This window comes from Crassostrea angulata, chromosome 2 (assembly GCF_025612915.1).
Source record: "Crassostrea angulata isolate pt1a10 chromosome 2, ASM2561291v2, whole genome shotgun sequence".
NCBI classification, from domain to species: Eukaryota; Metazoa; Mollusca; class Bivalvia; order Ostreida; family Ostreidae; genus Magallana; species Magallana angulata.
Window position 1 is genome coordinate 52,387,309 of NC_069112.1, and position 23,639 is coordinate 52,410,947.

General features: G+C 31.4%; 1 protein-coding gene and 1 pseudogene across 1 annotated transcript in view; one reads left to right on the forward strand and one right to left on the reverse strand.

Moving 5' to 3' along the window:
• The first annotated feature begins 253 nt into the window (after positions 1-253).
• The window catches only part of LOC128173500 (uncharacterized), a 47,784-nt gene continuing 24,398 nt past the window's right edge, over positions 254-23,639 (forward strand). The window contains exons 1-4 of the mRNA XM_052839199.1: positions 254-295; positions 1,077-1,177; positions 8,589-8,778; positions 9,135-9,245. Coding sequence (XP_052695159.1) covers positions 1,112-1,177; positions 8,589-8,778; positions 9,135-9,245 — 367 coding nt within the window. The 5' untranslated portion in view covers positions 254-295; positions 1,077-1,111. The remainder of the gene's footprint in view (positions 296-1,076; positions 1,178-8,588; positions 8,779-9,134; positions 9,246-23,639) is intronic.
• Positions 15,864-17,226, reverse strand: LOC128173502 (uncharacterized; annotated as a pseudogene).

Here is a 23,639-nt window from a genome sequence, read left to right on the forward strand (position 1 = left end):
GTATAATAATTATATGCATATCAACTTTTCTCTAAGAAATATTATGTCACAAGATTCGATAAAAGTGTCATACCAAAAAGAAGTACAATCAAAATCTCACTCGATATTAGATTACTCCGTTTTAAACTCAATTAATAGTCTAATTCAAGCTTTCTTTGAACACATATTATACATGAAAACTTTAAATAGTTCGGCTTTTCGTACTTTTGATGTTATTCTAATTTTTGATTTTTTAATCATTACTTACTTGCAGAACCACCTTAACAAAGAACGGCCACATGCGCTCATGAATCTGGTATGTATTTTGCATACGATTAATAAATAAAATAACCAAAACAATATAAGTATGTAAAGCATATGAATATCTTGTAATTGTTATATCGTGTTATTGCGTGTCATTGAGTGAATGTTTGCATCAATAGCATCACTGAAAATTGAATTGTAAATTCATGGAAGCCATTTTTTTTATCCAAATTTCTGATTACTTCTTATAAAAAGTCGCCTCTTACCTAAACGCTTATTGTTAAATAACTTTAAATCGTATTTGGTAAAGTTCAAATCTTATATCAATCAGGACAATATATTTTTGAACAATTATACATGTATATAGTTTCTTGCAGAAAGCTAGCGTTTAAATGGATCACTTCATATATTACACAATCATTATTATGGCCAACACAGTCTGTCCCTTTAAAGTCTTTGTTGCAAAGAGTTGGAATGTGTGCACTTTGTTTGTTGTGGTGCATTACGATCAATTCAAAACAATACATATTCCTCTCAAATGAAGAGAAATAATAATGTGGAGCAAGCACTTTTTATCTATGTTTATTGCATGACACCTAATTTCTGGATAATTCGGAAGAATGTTCACTGACTACAATGTTTTATGATCCGTATGTATTATGAGATAATAACACCATCTCAATTTAAGATGAAGTCAGGATTTCATTTAAAGCAAAAAACATTCACGATAGGAAGTCAAACATAACAATTTAGTCATTGGTGAATATATATTAAAAAAATATAGAATGCTTATCAACACCCTAGCATTAAAAAACTATTTCTGACATGTTCAGTTTCAGATACAGGAAGAATAATGAACATTTGAATAATGGGACTTTTACTGTTTCGTGTGTGTCTTGTCATTAACGCATTTAACATCGCAACAGAAAATCCGGTAAGTATAAAACAAACTTAAATATTTCTAATTGTGCAAAGTTTATATTTAGTCTATTCAAGTACGTTACTCTAAAAGAATAATCGTTATGCATGTGTGGTGTAACAATTCTCATCAACAAAATAAATGAGTCAGAAAAAATGTTAAAGTGTTTCTTTTTTAATCATAAAGATTGGAAATATGTTGTTTTTATGAACTCAAACGTTATTTTGTCAATTTGAGGTTCTTTAGTAAATTCATTTGGTGTCTATTTATTCGCTTAGGTAAAGTCCATGCGAAATAGGATTTAAACAGTGCATTATATAGTTGTATATTATAATTTTAATTTAGACCATACTTTATTCATTATCTTAAGTTATTAAATATCTGTAGATACATCATGTTTTCAAGCGATGTTTATTTAATACTATTAAAATATCCAATAATTTATATTCTCTTACTCCCAATCAAGCTTTACAAGTTTTAATAAAATGATATACATAAAATTATACGAGAATGTTTCAGTGCGCCAGTAATAAAACTACCCTGGTGAAAACATTGAGATATGTGCGAGGCACATGTAATACAAGTGACCTCCAAAAGGAGAAAAGATATATATATATATATATATATATTTGTATTATGGTATTATTTACTTTTATTGCATGTAAATGCATATGCATTTGCTGTACATGCAACCCAAACAACATCAAAAGCTGCCTTGTAGCACGAGAGTACAAATATCTTATTCTAAAATTATTGTGTGCAATGTAAAGGCAAAATCAATGTTCTTAATTTTACAAAACTCAACTCAGGTATTCATGTTAACAAAAACCATCATTTCTTTGCAACCTACATGTAGTAACTAACAAAGTTAAATTGACTTTTACTATTAATTATCAACAGAATATTTTTAGTCTCATTCTTCCAGAAATAGATCTGGTTGTTACTGCATAAAATGATTACGTTATTTGAACAAAGCTTTTGCAACCAAAAATACCCCGTCATTTCTAGCCATGACTCCTGGGTAAGATATTAACCTTTGACACTTTATAACGCATCTACAGGGCATCCCCAGTGGTTTTCTAACAAATGATATTTGATATTGTGTAAAATGTAGAAAGAGTTCCGGAAAGCGGATTTTGGGGTAAAAATGCTTTATTTTAAGCTAATTTGCTGCATGTTATAAACGCTATCTAAACATTAAAAGAACACCAAAAATCAAGAGATGATAAGTAAAATCCGTAAAGTGTAAGAGCAGTAAGAGAAATAAAAAACGTGACTGCCGGACCGAAGGAATAATAACAACAAACCTGAATTTTATGATGAAAGTGAAGGCATAATCAACTGGTCAACTTTAAAAAAACAATGTCATCAGAGTAATAGTGAAATAGTTGAACTAAATGTGTTCAAGGTATCAAAACATACATTAATGCACAGTAGTTACAAAAAGAACACTGCAGAGACTTAAGAACACTTAATAGACTTCCCTTCAGGAATTTTCTGTTTATTTTGTCCTCGACATTTTAATTATTTAGCAATCCGAGGGAAACGTTATTATAATATGTTTTTTTCTCTTACCTAAGTGTAATGTCATTTTCATACGCAACTTAAAACAAGCAAAACTCAGTAAAACCGGACGTGTTTGTGATATTGAGCACACGTCAAGGTTTTGGGTCGCAACAAGAGGTCAAAATCAATGAATCATTATTAATTAAGTGGAAATCAATCACCCCGTCGACAAGACAAATACATGTGCCTCTATCATATAGTAAATGCATTATACTGGGTGAATACTTTGTAACGTATTTACTTTGATGTTGAATGATTAATACCTTTTTTAAATTTTCCAAAATTTATTAAGTCCGGAAATCAATATTTCACATTACATATAAAAGTACAACTCAATTTAACAAAGGTCGGAAATAGAAGAACACACATTTTTCACTCACACACTTTTCATCTTTGACAACTCGATCCGCCTACTCTCACCTAAACTGATCAATAGAATTAATTAAAAAGTTTCAAATAAATTTGATTCAGCAAGCAAAATTTTACAACGCTCACATATGGAAGACAGGAAACCGTAATTCTAATCTTTAAACGTATTTCTCAGATCTGACTGTTAATTTGACAATAATTAAAGAATAATTACATTGATACCAAGATTCAGGGAAGGGATATTTCAAATGAAATTACTAACATATGTGAATGCAACTTTCCGTAGTTCAGAGTAAACTTATTATTTTCCAATTACAAATTTAGAATTTCCAAAATGAAAAGTAAGAATAATAATAAAGGTACAGATGTTACAAATTATAATAAATAATTTTTGCCATTTATAAACCCTATTACACATAAACATGACAACTTAGAGGTTTTGACGAGTCAACAATTATATCAGTTTGCACAGGGCGAAAAACAATCTTTAAGCTAGTCCTTAAAGGTGGCTTAAAGGTGGCGTAAAGGTGCCTTAAAGGATATACAATCTTTAAGCCACCTTTAAGTCACCTTTAAGCTGAGCTTATAGGTCCTTAATGTCCAAACTTCTTTAAGTCACCTTTAAGCCATCTTTAAGCTACCTTTAAGCATCTTTAAGTGGCATTTACGCTCCCTTTAAGTTGTCTTTAAACCATCTTTAAGTTCCCTTTAGGTCAAGTTTGATCAAACTGAACAACAAAAACATATATTAAATGCAAAAGCTCTTTTATAGGGAGGGGAGGGGGTGATCCGAGTGATGATATAATTTCCAAGGAAGGGGGGTGTTCCATGCGGTTTTTGATTGTCGCTCCATTAAACACATATTGCAATCATCAACAACGCTCCAATGGACACAGATTGCCGTTATAAAATTCTTTATAATTTTTTTTGTTTCAAAATTATTCAAAATTATTGTAGGGCTGAGCGCAGTCTCTGTATCATAATTTGCACATGAAATTATATTTAAGTATGTTTGTTTCCTATTATAAATTAATCGGTGAAATAAATCTCTCTCTCTCTCTCTCTCTCTCTCTCTCTCTCTCTCAGTTCATCCGGTTATTAAACAAAATAAAGATAATGAACCAAAACTGCATGATTTATTTAATAATCGGTTGAAGTTATTTTTTTCTTTTTTAATATTAATTATTTCTAGGTCTAATTCTAGATCTGCTAGTTACATGTTAAAGATGAAAAGACTCTCAACTGCCTTTGTAATATCGGACAGGATATTACTGCTTTGTTTGTCTAGACATAGTTTTGTTCGTTTGTGTATATCTAATTAGAGTCTATTGTTTGTCCAACTTAAGAAAACCCCTGGAACTAACACAGAATATACAAGATATACACAACAGTTGTGTCGTGTGCCCAGGTGCACGTTTGTGTATATCTAATTAGAGTCTATTGTTTGTCTAACTTAAGAAAACCACTGGAACTAACACAGAATATACAAGATATACACAACAGGTGTGTCGTGTGCCCAAGTGCAAGTCAGGGTTTCTAAAGGCGTTGAAATCTTAGTATGTACGTGTATACGATAAGTCTAGTGAATGAAAGTTTATTTACATTTGTAATTCATTTTCAAAATATTATTTCCTAACTGTGGGTTTTAAAAATGTTACGTCTACAAATTAAAGATACATGTATGTAAGAGTAAAATCTAGAGGCTAATTAATTCCTGTACCGGTGATAATAAATAGGGGTTAATTGTTTAAATATATGTATAAGAGTAAATATGTCACATACCCGGCTTGGTACATCATACAATTGTATGTACAAGTATATGTATACATCATTTGCAATTGCCACATGCAGTAAATTTATACGTCACCCGTAATTGGTAATATTGAATGTTTGTTTTAGAATTGATAGTCTAAAAATCATGTATACAATTAAATGTTTAAACATACTGGAACGGTGCCATGATCATGAAAACCGGGAAAATTGCGTAGAACTAATACCCTAATAGTTTCAATGCATTTAATAAAAGAATTGATTTCATCTTCTTCCTTGCATTTCATTTAACTATGAATGAGATGAACGTTTATATACTCGGTTTAAATTTATTTAATAAGTATGCCTTACGATTTCCATTAAGGTATAATATATTTTTTTTCACTGAAGACCAAGTTCCGTATTTCATTCTAAATATATGCATGCATGTAATTTATAAATTAGATATGATTGATTGTTACAATATGAATGGAAGTCAAAATCTTTTCAAGTAAAAATTACACATTGAAAACATTGATTCAATATCCACTGATATATAGGATATAAAAACCTCCTTAAATATGCAAGTTGCCGTTGCGCAGAGGAAGTGAGTGAGGAGATGCTGGTAAACGAAGGGTCACGGGTTCAATCCTCGTCTTGGGCGTTTTGATTATTATTTTTTTCATTTTATTTTCTAGAACAAAAACCATTTTTAATACCTTTTCTATCATTATCATATAGTTAATATATTTTGTTGGTAAATTAAGCACAATATTGAATTAAAAGATTTTTTATGGCTTAAAGGTGGCTTAAAGATGGCTTAAAGGTAGCTTAAAGGTAGCATAAAGGTGGCTTAAAGGTGCCTTAAAGAAGTTTGGACATTAAGGACCTATAAGTTGTCCTTAAAGGTGGCTTAAAGGTGGCTTAAAGATAGTCTTTAAGCTGCCTTTAAGCCATCTTTACGCTCTCTTTAAGTCATCTTTAAGCAACACATATAGCTTAAAGGTGGCTTAAAGATCGTCTTTATGCTACCTTTAAGCATCTTTAAGCTATCTTTAAGGAGAACTTAAAGATGGTTATTTATCCTGTGTTGCCAATAAATAAATAAAATTCTATTTTTCTTATGTGGCTAGTGTGTCATTGAAATTTACGATATGCAAAAAACTTGTGTTGCAATCACCATAACGTTAAATCTAGAACTATATAACATAATTTAAATAACATTAACTTAATATCAATAGTCATAATTACAAGTGCATACATGTGTAACCTAATTGTTTGTGATCAAAATGGAAATGCATTTGTTCTGTAAGAACTCAAATTAACAATGACTTAATTTGTTTCTGAATAATTGTATCAAATTGCCTTGTCTACAAAGTTGCAATAAATCAGAGGTTAAATTTGCTTAAAAAATGTGCTTATTTTTTTTTTTAATTTTAAAATCTTCTCGTTATTTGATTCGTATGGGATGTGTAGGAAATGATAGTGAATTAAAAATATCCCACGTTATCGTCTTGTGATTTTTTTTCTGCAATAAGTGCTCCCTTTATAACTCAAAAGAACATTAAGAAAAAAAACTTAGTGTTTATCTTTACGTCGTTCTTTTAATAAATATATCAATAAACGTGAAGAGTAAATAATGTAACGCAGTTATTTTCATCCGTACGTTAATTCAGAGATATAGTCATATAGCTCTTTATGAAATTTGAGTCGGGAATAATAATGATTTTTTTTGTACAGTCCTTGATTGTTCTAAATTGCTGAAGGTTTCAACCGATCGATAATCTGGTACACTTTAAGAACTGGATAGCATTGATATAATTTTTGTCAGTTTCTATACAGCTGTGTCTGAAAAGCTGTGAATTACAATCAGTTTTGGATAGAATTAGAGAGACTCATACATTATGGATGTCAATGTTGTGAAATTTAAACAAGAGGCCCAGGGGCCACATCACTCACCTGAGCAACAATTGCCTTACTTCTGATCAAATTAGCATTACAGTATCAAAATATATCGAAGATTAAGTACAGTAGATCTTGCTAAGAGAATTGAAAATTTGCAAATTTTTATCCACCTCTTTTTTTTTGGTAAATACCAAGCCCCTTTTGTTGTTGTACCTGTAAGAAGATTTTTCTCTATTCCTATTACCCCCCCCCCCCTCATTTTGTGGCCCCACTTTTCTCTAGGGAATCATGGTTTCATCAAACTTAAATCTGCATTACCTGTGCTTTCACACTAAGTACTGAGTTTTCGACCGAAAACTTTCCCAGAATATATATTCCTATGTAAAAATTCAAACCGCCATCACGGCCCCGCCCTACCATTAGGGACTGTGATTTTTGCAAACTTAGATTTACACTACCCGAGGATGCCTCTTCACAAGTTAAAGCTTTTCTGGCCAAATAGTCTTTAAAAAGAATATTTTTAAAGATTTTCTTTATATATTCCTCTGTAAAAATTAATCCCCCAGTGTGGCCTCACCCTTCCCTATTATATAAACAAACTTGAATATATACGATATGGGGATGCTTCCACTCAAATTTAGGCTGTCCTGGCCTAATAGTTTTGAGAAGAAGATTTTTAAAGATTTTCTCTATATATAAAAATTTATCCCCCATCGTGGCCCCGCCATAGCCCCAGGGACCATGATTTGAACAGCTAAAAAAAGTAAATGAAATCAGTTGATTCACTCAGAGTGGATTTTGGTATTGTATAATGTAGATGTTTTCAAGATTTGAGAAGGATAAGTGCCCTTACTTCGACACCCACCTTTAATTACTATTTTACACGTTAATATAAAAAGAAATAATATAAAAGACACATAAAGCTAATTGCTAAGAACGCGAAGATAAAACATGTAAAGTAAAAATGGATGGGCATACTTTTTTGTTGATATCTTTAAAGGTTAACCAATGCAATAACACTGTAAAAACGATTGTGTTTAATGACTCTTGTTCCCTTTTAATGGGAATATCAATTTTCACTTTGATATACATTTACATTTATACATTTAGTAATTCCTTCAAACCTTGTAGTCCAGACTTAGAATATTGACTTTGTTTCACTCTAAAAGAAATGAATAAATAATGTTGTATTCTAGCAATACTGTAGAGATCAATTAAGAACTCCTGTGAACTGTAATATTCAGTGTAAAAGGGAACTCAGTTTGCAAACAAGAAATTAGAGGAACTTGTAAGCACGTTAGGACGGATATAAAATACACTCCTTTCATGTAGGAAATGGAGAACATTCTTTTTTATGTTTCTCTTATATTTTCGTCAGTTTATAAAATTATCATCAGGTATATGCCAGTTTGAAGGAGGAAATTGCAAAAACTAGAACAATACAGACTTAAATATTAAGATAATATTGTTTCATCGTACTACAGTGAGCTATTCATCATTTTCTTGAAATCAAATCAAATTTGTTGATAATTTGATATCCGAAGTTAATCAAATTTATTTTTTAAAATTATTTTCCTTGCAACACAAAGTTCAACATATTAGGCCCCTCGATGAGCGTACATGTATGAACATCATCTATCTATTTTCGAATAAAACTGTTCTTTAAGCATTTTATTTACTCCCAGTAGAGACTCATTAGCATTCAATGTACCAGCATTTTTATGGCCAAATACAAGAAACCCGCTCAAAACGACAAATATATTAAACCTGTTTAGAGAACTTAATTTTTCAACTAAAACAGAGTGGTCTTTTTTTTCTTTTCTTTTTTTGATTATAGGTTACAACGAAACCTTATCGATTTCCTGTTTATCCTGTTAACGAATGTCCCAGAAGCGAAGATGAGTTTAAAACAGCAACACAAAGAAGAAATTGCACAAAAGGGTTCAGATATATGTGTGCCCCCAATAAGTACCTATCATCTCTAATAGAATTTTGCACAGACCAACCAAAAAGTCTTTATCAAAAAGGTATAATGACGAATATTATCTGGGTGATAATCATTCATTAATTATTAAGATAATATGACAATAATACATGTGTTTGCAAAATTCATTTAAAAAAAATGACATCGTTTTTCTTTGTACCACATTTGAAGAATTTCTATGAGCAAGTTGTGAGCCAATACTAAATCATGTAATAATTTGGACTATAATACGTTATTACATGTGTACTGTTAAGTCATCTGTATACAAATATATAAACTTTAGAAAAAAAGCCGGTTGTGACAATGACGCATTATTATTGATTAGTGTATTAAAAATCACCAATAATCCAAAGCCATCATTGTTTCAACTCTAATACCTCAAAAATTGAATATCAATAGGTAACTGTGTAATACTGGAAGGTACAGGTGACCTGGATCATTACAGCTGTGTGGAAAAATTCAATAGTAGCTGTCCTTTGGAATTTTATAATGACGAAGAGATCTATAAATGTGAGTGATATTTCCTTTAAAAAATTAATATTTTACTAGCAATACTTTCCAGCTATAGGTTTTTTTTTTAAAATTGTGCTTTTTTTCCTTAGTCCATAAAAAAGGTCGATGTAAAAAAAAAAAAAAAAAATTCATACTAGTAAACTTAAGATTTTTTTAATTTGTGCTTTATTTCTAATTCAATAAAAAACGCGACTTAATATAAATTTCTTATTTGTAAAACGATGCTTCTTGTTTCGACCATTATTATTATTTTTTCTCCTTTTTTGTCGGCAGAATTTCTCAGAGATGGCTGGAAAGATTTCCCTGAAATTTTCAGGGATGATAGAAAATGATAATATCTCAAAGTGTTTTTTTTCTTTCATTTTTTCAAAATTCATTTCCGTCGTCCGTTTCCTGTCCCGCGACGAAAAGCTTTTGGCATCGAAATCTCAGAAAGGATTAAAACTTGAACATCCAAACTTTGTGGGATGATAGACTTATTATTGTAGATGTGTTTAAATGATTTTGTTTTGTTCTTTGCAACTTCCAGTCGTCACCGGAAGCTCTTCCAAAATTATTTTATTTACGTATTTTATTAATTGTACATATAATGAATATGATAGTATAAATTCTTGCATGTGTCATCTATGCGATGTTAAATTAACAAAAACATTTTACTTCCGGTGAGATATTTCAATAATCTCAGAAAGCTTTTTTAAAACAAATTTTGTTCCCACGAGATCTCAAAAACTATTAGTGATAAAGACACGAAACTTTCATGGATAATCACAGGATGAATGATTATCTTTAAGTTCTCCTTAAAGATAGCTTAAAGATGCTTAAAGGTAGCATAAAGACGATCTTTAAGCCACCTTTAAGCTATATGTGTTGCTTAAAGACGACTTAAAGAAAGTGTAAAGATGTCTTAAAGAAAGTGTAAAGATGGCTTAAAGGCAGCTTAAAAACTATTTTTAAGCCACCTTTAAGCCACCTTTAAGGACAACTTATAGGTCCTTAATGTACAAACTTCTTTAAGCCACCTTTAAGCTACCTTTAAGCCACTTTTAAGCCATTAAAAAATCTTTTAATTCAATATTGTGCTTAATTTACCAACAAAATATATTAACTGTATGATAAAGATAGAAAAGGTATTAAAAACGGTTTTTGTTCTAGAAAAAAAAATGAAAAAAAAATAATCAAAACGCCCAAGACGAGGATTGAACCCGGGACCCTTCGTTTACCAGCATCACCTCACTTCCTCAGCGCAACGGCAACTTACATATTTAAGGATGTTTTATATCCTATATATCAGTGGATATTAAATCAATGTATTCAATGTGTATTTTTTACTTGAAAAGATTTTGACTTCCATTCAAATTGTAACAATCAATCATATCTAATTTATAAATTACATGCATGCATATATTTAGAATGAAATACGGAACTTGGTCTTCAGTGAAAAAAATATATATTATACCTAAATGGAAACCGTAAGGCTTACTTAGTAAATAAATTTAAACCGAGTAGATAAACGTTCATCTAATTCATAGCTAAATGAAATACAAGGAAGAAGATGAAATCATTTCTTTTATTAAATGCATTGAGACTATTATGGTATAAGTTCTACGCAATTTTCAGTGTTTTCATGATCACGGCGCCGTTCCAGTATGTTTAAACATTTAATTTTATACATGATTTTTAGACTATCAATTCTATAACAAACAATATTACAAATTACGGGTGACGTATTTACTGCATGTGGCAATTGCAAATGATGTATACATATACTTGTACATACAATTGTATAATGTACCAGGCCGGGTATGTGACATATTTACTCTTATACATATATTTAAACAATTAACCCCTATTTATGATCACCAGTACAGGAATTAATTAGCCTCTAGATTTTACTTTTATATACATGTATCTTTAATTTGTAGACGTAACATTTTTAAAACACAGAGTTAGGAAATAATACTTTGAAAATGAATTACAAATGTAAATAAACTTTTATTCACTAGACTTATCGTATACACGTACATACTAAGATTTCAACGCCTTTAAAAACCCTGACTTGCACCTGGGCACACGACACACCTGTTGTGTATATCTTGTATATTCTGTGTTAGTTCCAGTGGTTTTCTTAAGTTGGATAAACAATAGACTCTAATTAGATATACACGAACGTGCACCTGGGCACACGACACAACTGTTGTGTATATCTTGTATATTCTGTGTAAGTACCAGGGGTTTTCTTAAGTTGGGCAAACAATAGACTCTAATTAGATATACACAAACGAACAAAACCATGTCTAGACAAACAAAGCAGTAATATCCTGTCCGATATAACAAAGGCAGTTGAGAGTCTTTTCATCTTTAACATGTATCTAGCAGATCTAGAATTAGACCTAAAATAATTAAAATTGAAAAAAAAAATACATACCTTCAACTGATTATTAAATGAAATCATGCAGTTTTGGTTCATTATCTTTTTTTTGTCTAATAACCGGATGAACTATTAATTTATATAATTTCATGCACAAATTTAGATACAGAGACTAGGCTCACCCCTACAATAATTTTGAAACAAAAAAAATCATAAAGAATTTTATAACGGCAATCTGTGTCCATCGGAGCGTTGTTGATGATAGCGATATGTGTTAAATGGAGCGACAAATAAAACCGCCTGGAACACCCCCCTTCTTTGGAAATTATATCATCACTCGGATCACCCCCTCCCCTCCCTATAAAAGAGCTTTTGCATTTAATATATGTTTTTATTGTTCAGTTTGATCAAACTTGACTTAAAGGGAACTTAAAGATGGTTTAAAGACAACTTAAAGGGGGCATAAATGCCACTTAAAGATGCTTAAAGGTAACTTAAAGATGACTTAAAGGTGACTTAAAGAAGTTTGGACATTTAGGACCTATAAGCTTAGCTTAAAGGTGACTTAAAGGTGAGTTAAAGATTGTATATCCTTTAAGCCACCTTCACACCACCTTGAAGCCACCTTTAAGGACTTGCTTAAAGATTGTTTTTCGCACTGTGAATAGACATTTGAATGAAGATGTGTTTAAGTGCTTTTATTTTGTCTTTCGTCACTTCCGGTCCACATCGAAAGAGTTCAAACAAATCATGTTTATACATGTAAGTTTTACTGTTTTTCTTTGACAATATTAAATACATTGATAGGCAGTAAAGTCCTGTTTCATATGTTTAACAAATACTTACTTTTATTTTCATTGAGCACTTTCGTTTGTCCGTTTCCTGTCCCCAGACAAAATACTTTGACTCCTCGAGATCTCAAAAACAGTAATGATTTTAAGTACAGGTTCACGTAAAAGTCAGGCAAACAGTGATAAGTCATATATTTCATATTGAGATGATAATTTATTTGGAGAACAGGATAAACAAGTGTTCTCAAAAAATGATAATTTTTTTGGCGAATCGTGCATAATTGCGAAGCTGTGTTACTAAAAATAGATCCACTCTGTCAAAGTCTTTAAATTCAAGAAAAACAATCATATAATGATCTGAAAAAATTTCAAAAAAAATTAACGTCAATTCAAGCTTTAAAAAAATGTTGTGATAGAGTGAAGACAATGCCTTCTTTTTTCCCCTGATGTTACAGACCCTGAAACGTACTACTACACCACACGCTCGCTACACGCTCGCTACACGCTCGCTAAACGGTTCACACGAAACGCTGAACGGTTTACCCGAAACGCTGCACGCTTTGCCCGAAACGCTAAACGATTTACACGAAACGCTGAACGGTTTACACGAAACGATTTACGCACGAAACGATTTGCTTGCTTTTCACACGCTTTGGACACGCTTTTATCCTGATCGATTCGGGTGCTCTCGGATTTTTACCCTGAATCTGTTTGTAAGAATTAATTTTAAGAAAACACGAAATAATAGAAATTCTGATATTAGAAACATATATGTACATAAGTATTGAATTGATTAACAAAATAAATTTGGTACTTATATTTAAAGCAAAAAATTACTTATTCACAGAATTAGCCAAAAATACTACTTCTATAAATATATTTATTGCTCAAAAGAAATATCTATGATTCTTATTAGTGCCGTAAATAATAAAAATTCCAGAGAAAAAAGTTACCGTAACACAATATTCAATACCAAAAAAAAAAATCTGTATAATTACAAACTGAAATCGGTTTTTCAGTATTCGGCGGGATTTGTTTTTTCTTCTCATATTTCATGTTTCAGAGAATACGATGTAAAAATACTAACAGTAAATAAACCTGTAATTATTTACATTGATAATTTTGAAAGTTATGTAAAATAAAATTAGTCACATAAGTTAGAAAAATGCTATAAAACAACCGATTATTTTTTTTATGTCGTATCATTCGCGTAAATAAATGTTCCGTACATAAAATCACAGAAAAAAATCAATCGATTAAACAAAAAGAAAGTTGTCAATACTATTTCGGATTTCGGAAAGAATAAAAAATAAAAATGATTTAAATTTTTGTCTCAATATTCGTATACATAACTAGCGCCCCGCATAACGGCGTACAATATATCTATCATAATCTATTTGAATTAAGTACCATGTATATAGATTCCCTTAATAATTAATTGCATGTGTACATTTTAGGAAAATTTCAGTGTGTTAATTACTTGTTGTTTTCTGTTATCAGTGTTTGAATAATTAAAATAATAACTTGTAGAAATATTTTTAATCGGGATTCAGAAGAATTTACTTCCCGCATTTCATAGAAACGAACAGTATATTTTCATTCTATGTTTACTTTTAATTTTGTTCAAATTAATGTTAAATAATCTATCATTTAAATTGTGTGCATCATCAAATACTGATTTCGACTACCTTGAAGTCATTCAATTTCTATTGGCTATTGACAAAAGAAGAGACGCGTGACCATCCAATGAAAACGAATACACAGAGTTTGATTGACAGGTTCAGCCAGGTGCAGGTCTTACCCGATGTCCGAGGTTATGTGTGCTGGTTGTACACAGCAACTAGTCTTCTTTCAATACGCGTACCTTTCTTTTGTTTGTTAAAAATTTTAATTCAATTTTGTAAAAAGATATAAGTAATATATCATTTCTTATAGATTTTTTTCACAAGAATATCTAAAAAGGAGTTTTGCCAATCAAAAACAGTTTAAAGTAATGTTTAACACGAGCGCTATTTTGAAACAATTAAATTGTCAGAGTTCCGAATTAAATCTGATGAACGTTTCATACGGTTCTCGCACGCTTTTCCCGAAACGATTTACACACTTTCCCCGAAACGCTGCACGCTTTGCCCGAAACGCTAACGGTTTACACGAAACGCTTCACGATTTACACGAAACGCTAAACAGTTTACACGAAACGCTAAACGGTTTACACGAAACGTTTCTCGCACGAATGTCGCACGCTTTTTTGGTGTAGTTGTACGTTTTAGGGTCTGTACAAAGGGGGTATCTTTTTGGTTTCCATGGCAACCATGACCACCATTAACCATAAAGGTTTTCAAATAGAGAAAAACGATCACTTTTATATAGATGTTTAAAAAAAACAGCAAACCTGTATGTTGGTATATTACATATCAATGAATAAAGGATATTCTGAAATAAGTTTTTCCATTGTAAAAAGTTTTGAAAAATTAACACACAGTTTACATAGTCAAAGCAATCATGTGGGATCCCAACAATTTTTTTTAAGATCTCCATAATCATCTAAGAGTAATAATAATTGTATTTTATGATTTAAATGTTATTTTAATAATAAAAAACTAGATTTTGGTATGATTTATGTCTAAATATTGTTGTTTTCAACCATTTATACCTGTAATATCATGTATAAATAGTGAATCTCACATTATTATTGATCGGGATCGAAGTTCCAAATATTGTGCAATAGATTTAATACTGAATTTCCTCAGAACTGTGATATGTGCCCGTGTTTATGTGTTCAGAAAGTTATCAAAAGTTAAGTTTTTAACAATATTATTGTTATCAAAAACTTAGAACAATATAAAAGTTTGATAAAAAGAATTTACCTGTGAATAATAAACCTGTAAAGAATACATTGAACAAGGAAATGTCTATGTTAATCTTATTAGAACAAAAGCAACTTCATCCTTTTAAATAAACAGTGTTATGCTATTTCCAAAGATTTTCTGCCTCAGAACATACAATGTAATTGTTGTCTGCAGAAAAATTTATCTTTAACAAATGCTATAGTACATTTGGGGCACATCATTAGACTTAGCTACAATTAATCTGTTATTTTGACCAAATTCTTCAAGGATTGTCGTCACCTGTTATGTAAAGAAAATACATGTACAATATGTAACACAGCTAGTGTTTACCTACACACATTTTATATGAATACCAAAATCATACCAATCAGAGCAGAAATTGTAACTGATCTGAATGGCTGGATTGTGTTAGTATCACAGTGATCCTTTCTTTCAATATTAAGATAGTAAAATCATTTAATTACAAGGCATGCTATTAATATTTTCAATCAATGCATCTTCCTCAATGGCTGCCAAAGCTGCAAGTAAGTCACTGTCAACAAAATCATCTTTCAAGGACGCTTTGCCAAATTCTTTACTAGCCATTCTGGAGAAGAAAGAAGTTATCTGGGCTGTGCTTAACCTTTCATCAACACTGAAAACTTCCCTTCCATCCTCGCTAGTAATAACCCTCATTTCTTCTGCTACTTCTGAAGGGTTTGCTTTTCTCCCCTTTTCGCCACCTTCATACTTTTTGGTTAAAAAAGCTCGCACTTTCTCTGGAAAACGTGAACTCTTCCTTGGCTTCTTCAAACCCCAACCCATAGGTTCAGCTTTCACTTTGTTTTCAACATTTTCTTCTGAAGACAACACATTTTTGCATGTGATGACAACTTCACTACATAGCTGTGCCCACTGAAGCTTTATCTGGTCATAGGTAGACTTTTTGTCTAGTTTCACTTGATGTTTACCACAGAGCAAATGATTTTCTAGCCCTCTGTATGTTGAATACCTCTTAGAACAGCCAACTTCTGGACAATGAAATAACTCTATGTCAGGTTCTTCAGAAGTTCCTCTTTCAGCATCATTTTCATTATCAGACATTTCTGAAACATCGGCATTTTGACTTGGTTTTGTTCTGATTTCTCCTTTCTGCATAGCTGGAGTTACAAAGTCTTCCAACATCAAGCAACCAGAAGTGTGTTCCTGATGTTAAGAATTAGTAAACTTGCTTATTTCCAAATTTGAGACAAATAAGCCTCTCCCAATACTATAGACTTTCCGTACAATCATACCATCCTTTTGATACGTAATACTGCTGTAGTTATTTACATTTTTCATCTTGTGCATAGTGAACAACTGTTTTGTTGTATCTATTGCCACATTTGCAACTTGACATCCTTTGACACCTGAAATTAAGAAAGTGAGATTTTGGTAATTTTGTATTTATCACCACATACATGTATAATGAGCAATGTGGCCCATGGAAATTACAGAGTTGTGAAAGACAGAAATCATACATGTATATACATGAGCCAGCATCAAGTGCATGTTTCATGTCTGCCGCAGTCAAAATATTGTGTCCACTAGCAGCATAACTCTTCATTTTCATTCTCATATGTGCAATTTTCAAATCACAGTACGATTTCCCTGCCTGTGGCTCCGAGTAGCAGTATTCTGTTATGGAAATACCCAAAACACAAATATATCAACATTAATTAAATGGCCTGAATCCTTAACATGGAACCTAAAATTGGTGTTATATCCAGCTCTGCTTATTAAGGTTTTCATTAAAGATTTGTCAATGAATTTTCATACCTGTCCTTTGGCTTATTTGTGGCAAGGAAAAGCATAACTGACCACAATGATAACAGCCTGCATTATCTGATCGGAGCATAACTTCTTTGATAAAAGGCATCTGCTTCTTTATTGTATCCAGTGAATTCTCCAGTAGAGAAGATAGTAAACCAGTCTTGCTTTGCTGAGTCCATTACATGACAGTATGTTCTGTGCTGAAAGAAAAAAATAAAAAACTCAAAGTTAATCAGCAATTGACAATCAGTTTATATATTTATATATATACAAAAAAGTTTTTACACATTTCTATCAAATAAGCAAAGTTAAAAAAAACCCAATAAAAACTTCTTATTTGAAGTCCATCAACCCTCTAATGAAAGAGATAACTCTTACTGGGAAAAAAATGCCTATTACATGTATTACCTGGTGAAATTTTAGAGTTAAGAAGCCATTTCTATAAAATATTGGAAATAACAAATTATATTATGGAAAAACATCAGAGGTACATGTACAACTGTTTAAATGGGTAAACAAAGGGATCATGAGACCTAATACTTTACGCGGGGGTGTTAACCCTCTGGCTGCGACGTTATTGAACAGAAAACTTTACGTCAATGCGACATTAAAAACGACGTCATAAGTTTTTGACGTTTTTACGCAGGATTTTCTCAAAGTTCAAGGAATATGCGCTTTCTATTGCAAAGTGCGGATTACAATGCCGTAATTTTTTACGTGTCTTTTCCACTAATTTTTCCAAGATTTCATGACTGTATCCTTGGATTTATTGCAGTTGCCCAGAAACAGAAGCAACATTTGTTTGATACATAATTATAAAAGATCATAGATGCATGTGAGGCTTAATAATTATATAAACTTACAGTATTCTCAATTTTAATAAAAGCAGTAATAGGTTACAATTAAAAGAAGATCAGAAAAGGATGACTGCGATGATCGCCGCATTTTGGGTCCTTTTTCGGTCATTCTTGTTGCGTTAATTCTTTTTTAAAAAGTTTGGTGAAATTCCAATAGAAGTTTATTGTCAAAATGGTTTTAAACTGCGTTGCAATAAATTGAATCTTTTTTTCCCTCTTACTGGTCTGCAAATATCTGGGATTTAGACTTGTCTTCCTTTGATTGAAGAGAAGATTCATAAATATGCATGGAGGGTGGAACTAATATTGTGATGAATGGTCTAAAATTAGAGTTGCGGTACTATAATCACAAGTTACATTGACTTAGAAATCACGTGGCGAATAATACATTGTAACTGGTCAGAGTATACCGTTACAACAGACAACACGAGCACAAGAAGAAACAGTTTTCCAATAGTCACTGTGATCATTACATATAAAGCGGGCTGTTTTTTATGTTGTTAGAAAATAAAACTTTGTTTTGCTAAGATATTTGGTTATAGTAAAAAAATATTTTTTTATTTAAAAAAGTATCGTGTAGCAGAATTGAAAATTGAATTATTCTTACCTTTAAAGTAGCAGAAACGGACCAAATTTTCAAATCTTATGTGGAGTGTATTGTTTGAAATTGCTTGAAAATTATAAGTAACGATTGATATGATAAATGCAACATTATAATTGACCATTTTTAGGATATACATGTATCACTCCCAAACGTTCTCCAATACCCAAATATGATGTAGATTTTGATAAAATGTTGCAACGTAATTCAATCGGCAGTTTAAAATAAAGAAATTTGACCATTAATAGTTCTAAAATGGGACGGACAAAATCTTTTGAATTTATTGATAAAAAAGACTATGAATATGAATAAAATATCATGTAACTTGGGTGCATTTTCTTAGAATGAAAAATCCAACGTAAGCCACAAACATTACCTTAACAGAACACAGTGCCCATCTTTGCAAGTCAAGGGTTTCTGATCCGCTCCGCCTCTCACAAAGAGGCAGAGCGGATCAGAAACCCTTGACTTGGGAAGAAGCACAGTGCCTAGCGTAGATAAACAGCTTTTTGAAAGATTCCTTCACCTTTTTGTTTTTTGACTTCCGACTTCCGACACGTTGTTGGATCTTCTTAGTATATCAGGCCATCATCATCTCGCAATTTGTCGGACAAGCAGATTAATATTGACTAAAAACATATTGATAGCGCAGTTTTAGTCTTTTGCATGGGAATTACATGCTGCGATATTTTAAACAAATATATATAGAAAAATAATCAAACATCCCTAAAAACTATTCACTTTACGTTTTATCAAAATTTAAGCCCAATGCTTCATGGTTTCGTTGGTGGAAATCTTCTGATTATGGTGTTTTCTATTTGATTCTTGTATTTACATGAAAATAACTAGATTGATGTAAAATTGTTTTTGATGGATATTTAGGTTTTAAAAAATGTTCATCAATAATTGTATTGAAAAGCGTGGACAAATGTGTAACTGTTTTCTATTACAATAGCATAGCGTCAATATGGTACTTTATATATATACTTTATATATAGTATCAACACAGATCGTTTCGTACCTGTAATATGTCTGCGCAGTGAACCCGATAATCTTTACCGAAAACTATGAATAGATTACAAGGCAACTGTCTTTTATATGCAAGGACATAATATGTTTTTACATGTATAATAACTGTACGTTTTTGATGAGGCTTTTTTGTCTTGACAAAGTATTTTAAATGTATCTTTATACATTTGTTGAAGAACAATCATGAGATATTCTCAAGCATGTAAACAAAAGATTCTTAGAAAATATACAAAATCCGATATCATTTCTTGTTGTATCAACCAATTTGTCTTTGTATGAGTTTTTTAGAGGGGGAGGGGTGGTGGTTACATTTATATAGATGTAGATCAAAGTGCACAAACACTACATATCACTCTTAGAATTTCGCATGGCTGCATCTCATCAGAGACAGATTCAGAACACAAAAACAATAAGGGTTTACAACTACGATTCCCCATTCAGAGAAAATTCTGAAAGAGAGAGAGAGAGAGAGAGAGAGAGAGAGAGAGAGAGAGAGAGAGAGAGAGAGAATTCGCAGCCCCTTAATTTATTAGAATATACCAATTGTTTACCGTCCATATCATTTCTTTGGCATTGTGCATTTTTATGTACATCCTTTCCTTTTAATTACATTTATGCAACTGTTACACAGTATACAAACGTAGTTTTTTCCAAGTATACATCTTTATTCTTGATAATTTCTTAATTTTACTGGACTTATGCATGTAGTGTTATACTGTGAAAAATACTGGATTATTTACTCTTGTTAAAGGATATAGTGTCTGATATCTGGCCAAAAAACCCCTTTAAAATCAAATGTTTCGAAACATGTTAACATCTTATTTCGCAGTGTATATATAGTATTTAAAGTATCTACTAATAGCGATTTGTCAGTTCGTCTTTGTTTTTTTAAGACAATCTAATTAAGTCTCAGATTTACTTAAAATTGTTGTTTTTTTTTCTACATAAAATACGTATTTTGTACTTTCGTTCATGTGTGCTTGCTATGACTGTTTCATGCACCACGATCGTTTGATATCATGATGAAAACTTGCATTGCCCTTTAGGTTCAAAAATTATATTGAACATAAACTACGAAAAATAAGTAATTAAACACATCGGAATACTTTAATTTCCAACTACAAGTGTATATGTAATTTAAATATTTGTAGATTTTTTATTATCGAATTAAAAGTTGTATTTTCGTTAATTATTTTTAAATCTTAGGGTTAAGCACTGGACTAGTATAATAGGTATAGCACTAGCAATAATAATAATGATGTCCTTTATATGGTAATTATATAATTGAAGAAGTTGCTTGCAAAATGTTAATCACATTTCAAACATCAACGTATGTGATCAATTGTGAAAGTAAAACTTTCAAGAAATAAAATTATATACGTAGTAAATCAATACCTTTATTTTGTTTTTACTTTGTTGACAATTGTTTAAAAAACACAAATGCTACAAATTAAATGAGTACATTTCCATTGAGAATTTGTAAGCATTTATTGTGTATTTAAGGGATCTCCAAATCCAGTGCCTAGCGTGCTAATTAATTATATACGGTCAAAATGATGATAGTCGTTTAATTATTTACTAAAGTAATATCTGAAAAAGAATACGCAGATTTAATGGCACCCCCCCCTCTTAAAACATTTTTTTTTTCTCAAAAATTTTCAAATTAATTTTGAAAGTTGTGCTTTATATCAAAAGTGGATGAATGTACAAAATTGTTCGAGTATGTGTACAGGTAGGAGTAAATCTACGTACAAATAAACCATCACAAAATCATTGCATGACGGCCAAGACGACATCCAATAATACATGTGTTTGTATATATGGTTAGTATGTTTGAAAGTTTCTACAATACATCATTTATGTCAGAAAAAATCGATGATGGATCGATTTCTCCATTTATTTCCTTCAAAACTTTCTTACAATTGATTCTCGCAAAATTTATATCAGACTTCTACCAGGGTTTCATATGCATACATGTACTTTTAGAAAATCTTTGATAGGAAAACCTCGAGTACGGCACTATAGAGTCCATATTTCTGAAAACGATCTGATGACTTGCAAATGCCGCTAGTCAACATGGAAAACCATACTCTGCATTTTGTTTCATAGCAGAGGAATAACACTTTCATATCATTCAGATTAAAACTAAAAATGTGATTTATGGTGTGCATTCGGATATCGGTAATTTGTGTAATAATAAAATTATAATATACTCTTACAATTTACGAGAAACTGCATGTATTAATCATTGTTTATTCAGATGAAGATCCGGGATGGGGGGGGGGGGGGGGTTGGAAAGGTAATGACGACTGAATAATTCAATTTTTTGTAATGGCGACTTAAAAAAAAAATTATTTTTTTTATTTTCTTGATTTATATTATGTGTTCATACTCATAACCGGGATAATTGAAAAGGAGAACGAAATGTATAGGTATGATATACTTTAAACTTTCTTATTTTCGTGCGACTCCGTTTCACGAGAATCGCAAGAAGCTCAAAGTCACAAATATATATCAGCTCAAACCAGTCTTTATTTTTATTTCACATTCGTCTGATATAATCCACATTAAAGGCTGCATGAGTCTCGGAGATGATAACCGCAATAAAGTTAAAGCAATACAACCTGTATTTTTTAGAATTTTATTTTGCTGTAAAAAGCTGCTAGTGCATTTATAACTTACATGTAATCTTTTATGATAAATAAGGTTTGAAAAAATCCATTCATTTTTGTCAGAGGAAAGATTTCTCTTCTACGGAATATATAGCAAATCAATTTTTGTACAGGACGACAATAAATCAGTTATGCTCAAATTAAGCTTCTTAACGACCTTTTCACACAAAAATATGGCTAAAAGATATTTAAAAACCATGATATTTTTATGTCATTTTAGTAGAAAATAAGATTCTCTTAAAAAAAATATCAACATGAAAATTGCAACTCTTATTGCTTTAACACTCATTACTTACGACATCAAGTCGTCGCGAGTTACTGTATCTTATGCGTATTTTCAAACTTTTTGCTAAAAAATTCAATAATGTTTATTAACTATAACAAAAGGTTGATGTTTCTAAAAATTAAAATCAATTTATAAAGTAAAAATCAAGTAAAAATGATATAAAATCCATTGAAAATGAAAGGGAGAAGTGAGTGACTTTACGTTCATGACGTCGTAAAGGACACATATTTCTCGCATTATCACCGGTGTGAGATCGGTTTGTCCGGTGTGAGACAGCAGTGTGAGATTTTTCTGTCTTACACTGTGTATTACTACGCCGTTTTAAAACGTAAACAAACGTTGTCTGCTGTAGGGAAATGCAAAATAGTGCATTGAGATTATCCATTAAGTAATTGTGTTGCATAATTAATTACAATTTTTCATATTTTAATTGAAACCACTGTCGTATGCTTTCATTTAACTTGCACTATTTGAAGTACGCGGAGGGATAAGCCGAAAGTAATCTTTTGAACGTCATAACAGAAAGTTGTCAAACATCATTTTTTAAGCTAATATAATGCGAGAAAAATAATCATCATTATAAACTCGTGTGGGATAGTGAAATTCCACCTCGGGGCCAAGATTCACGGTCTAAGCCTCGTCCTAGACAGTGAATCTTGTCCCCTCGGTGGAATTTCACTATCCCACACTCGTAATAATGAATGGTTCTATTAGTCCCTCTCGCAGCCAGCGGTAAAAGGACATATATGTCCCTGCCGCAGTCAGAGGGTTAAGGAAGCATATGGAATCTGAGTTACATGTAATTCCGTGATATCACAAATCTTGGTTATTATGTACATATTCAAATATATAAGCAACGAAACGTAGACTAAACAAAAATAAAAAATACTTAAGACAATTTTTGCCACAAATTAGTTTGTATTACGTAGATTTACACATTGATGACGTCATGACTAAAAGTTGAATGTCGTGTGAATTTTATCGGAAAGCATTGTAAACATATTCAAAATATAACTAATCTAAGAACTCTAATAAAGTATTGTGGTGTGATTTATTGAGAATTGAACATAAGAATACTGGGGGAGATGTTAGTTTTATCAAACATTCGCTAAAAGGTATGTAAATTTGCTTTTATTTCTCGGCCAGG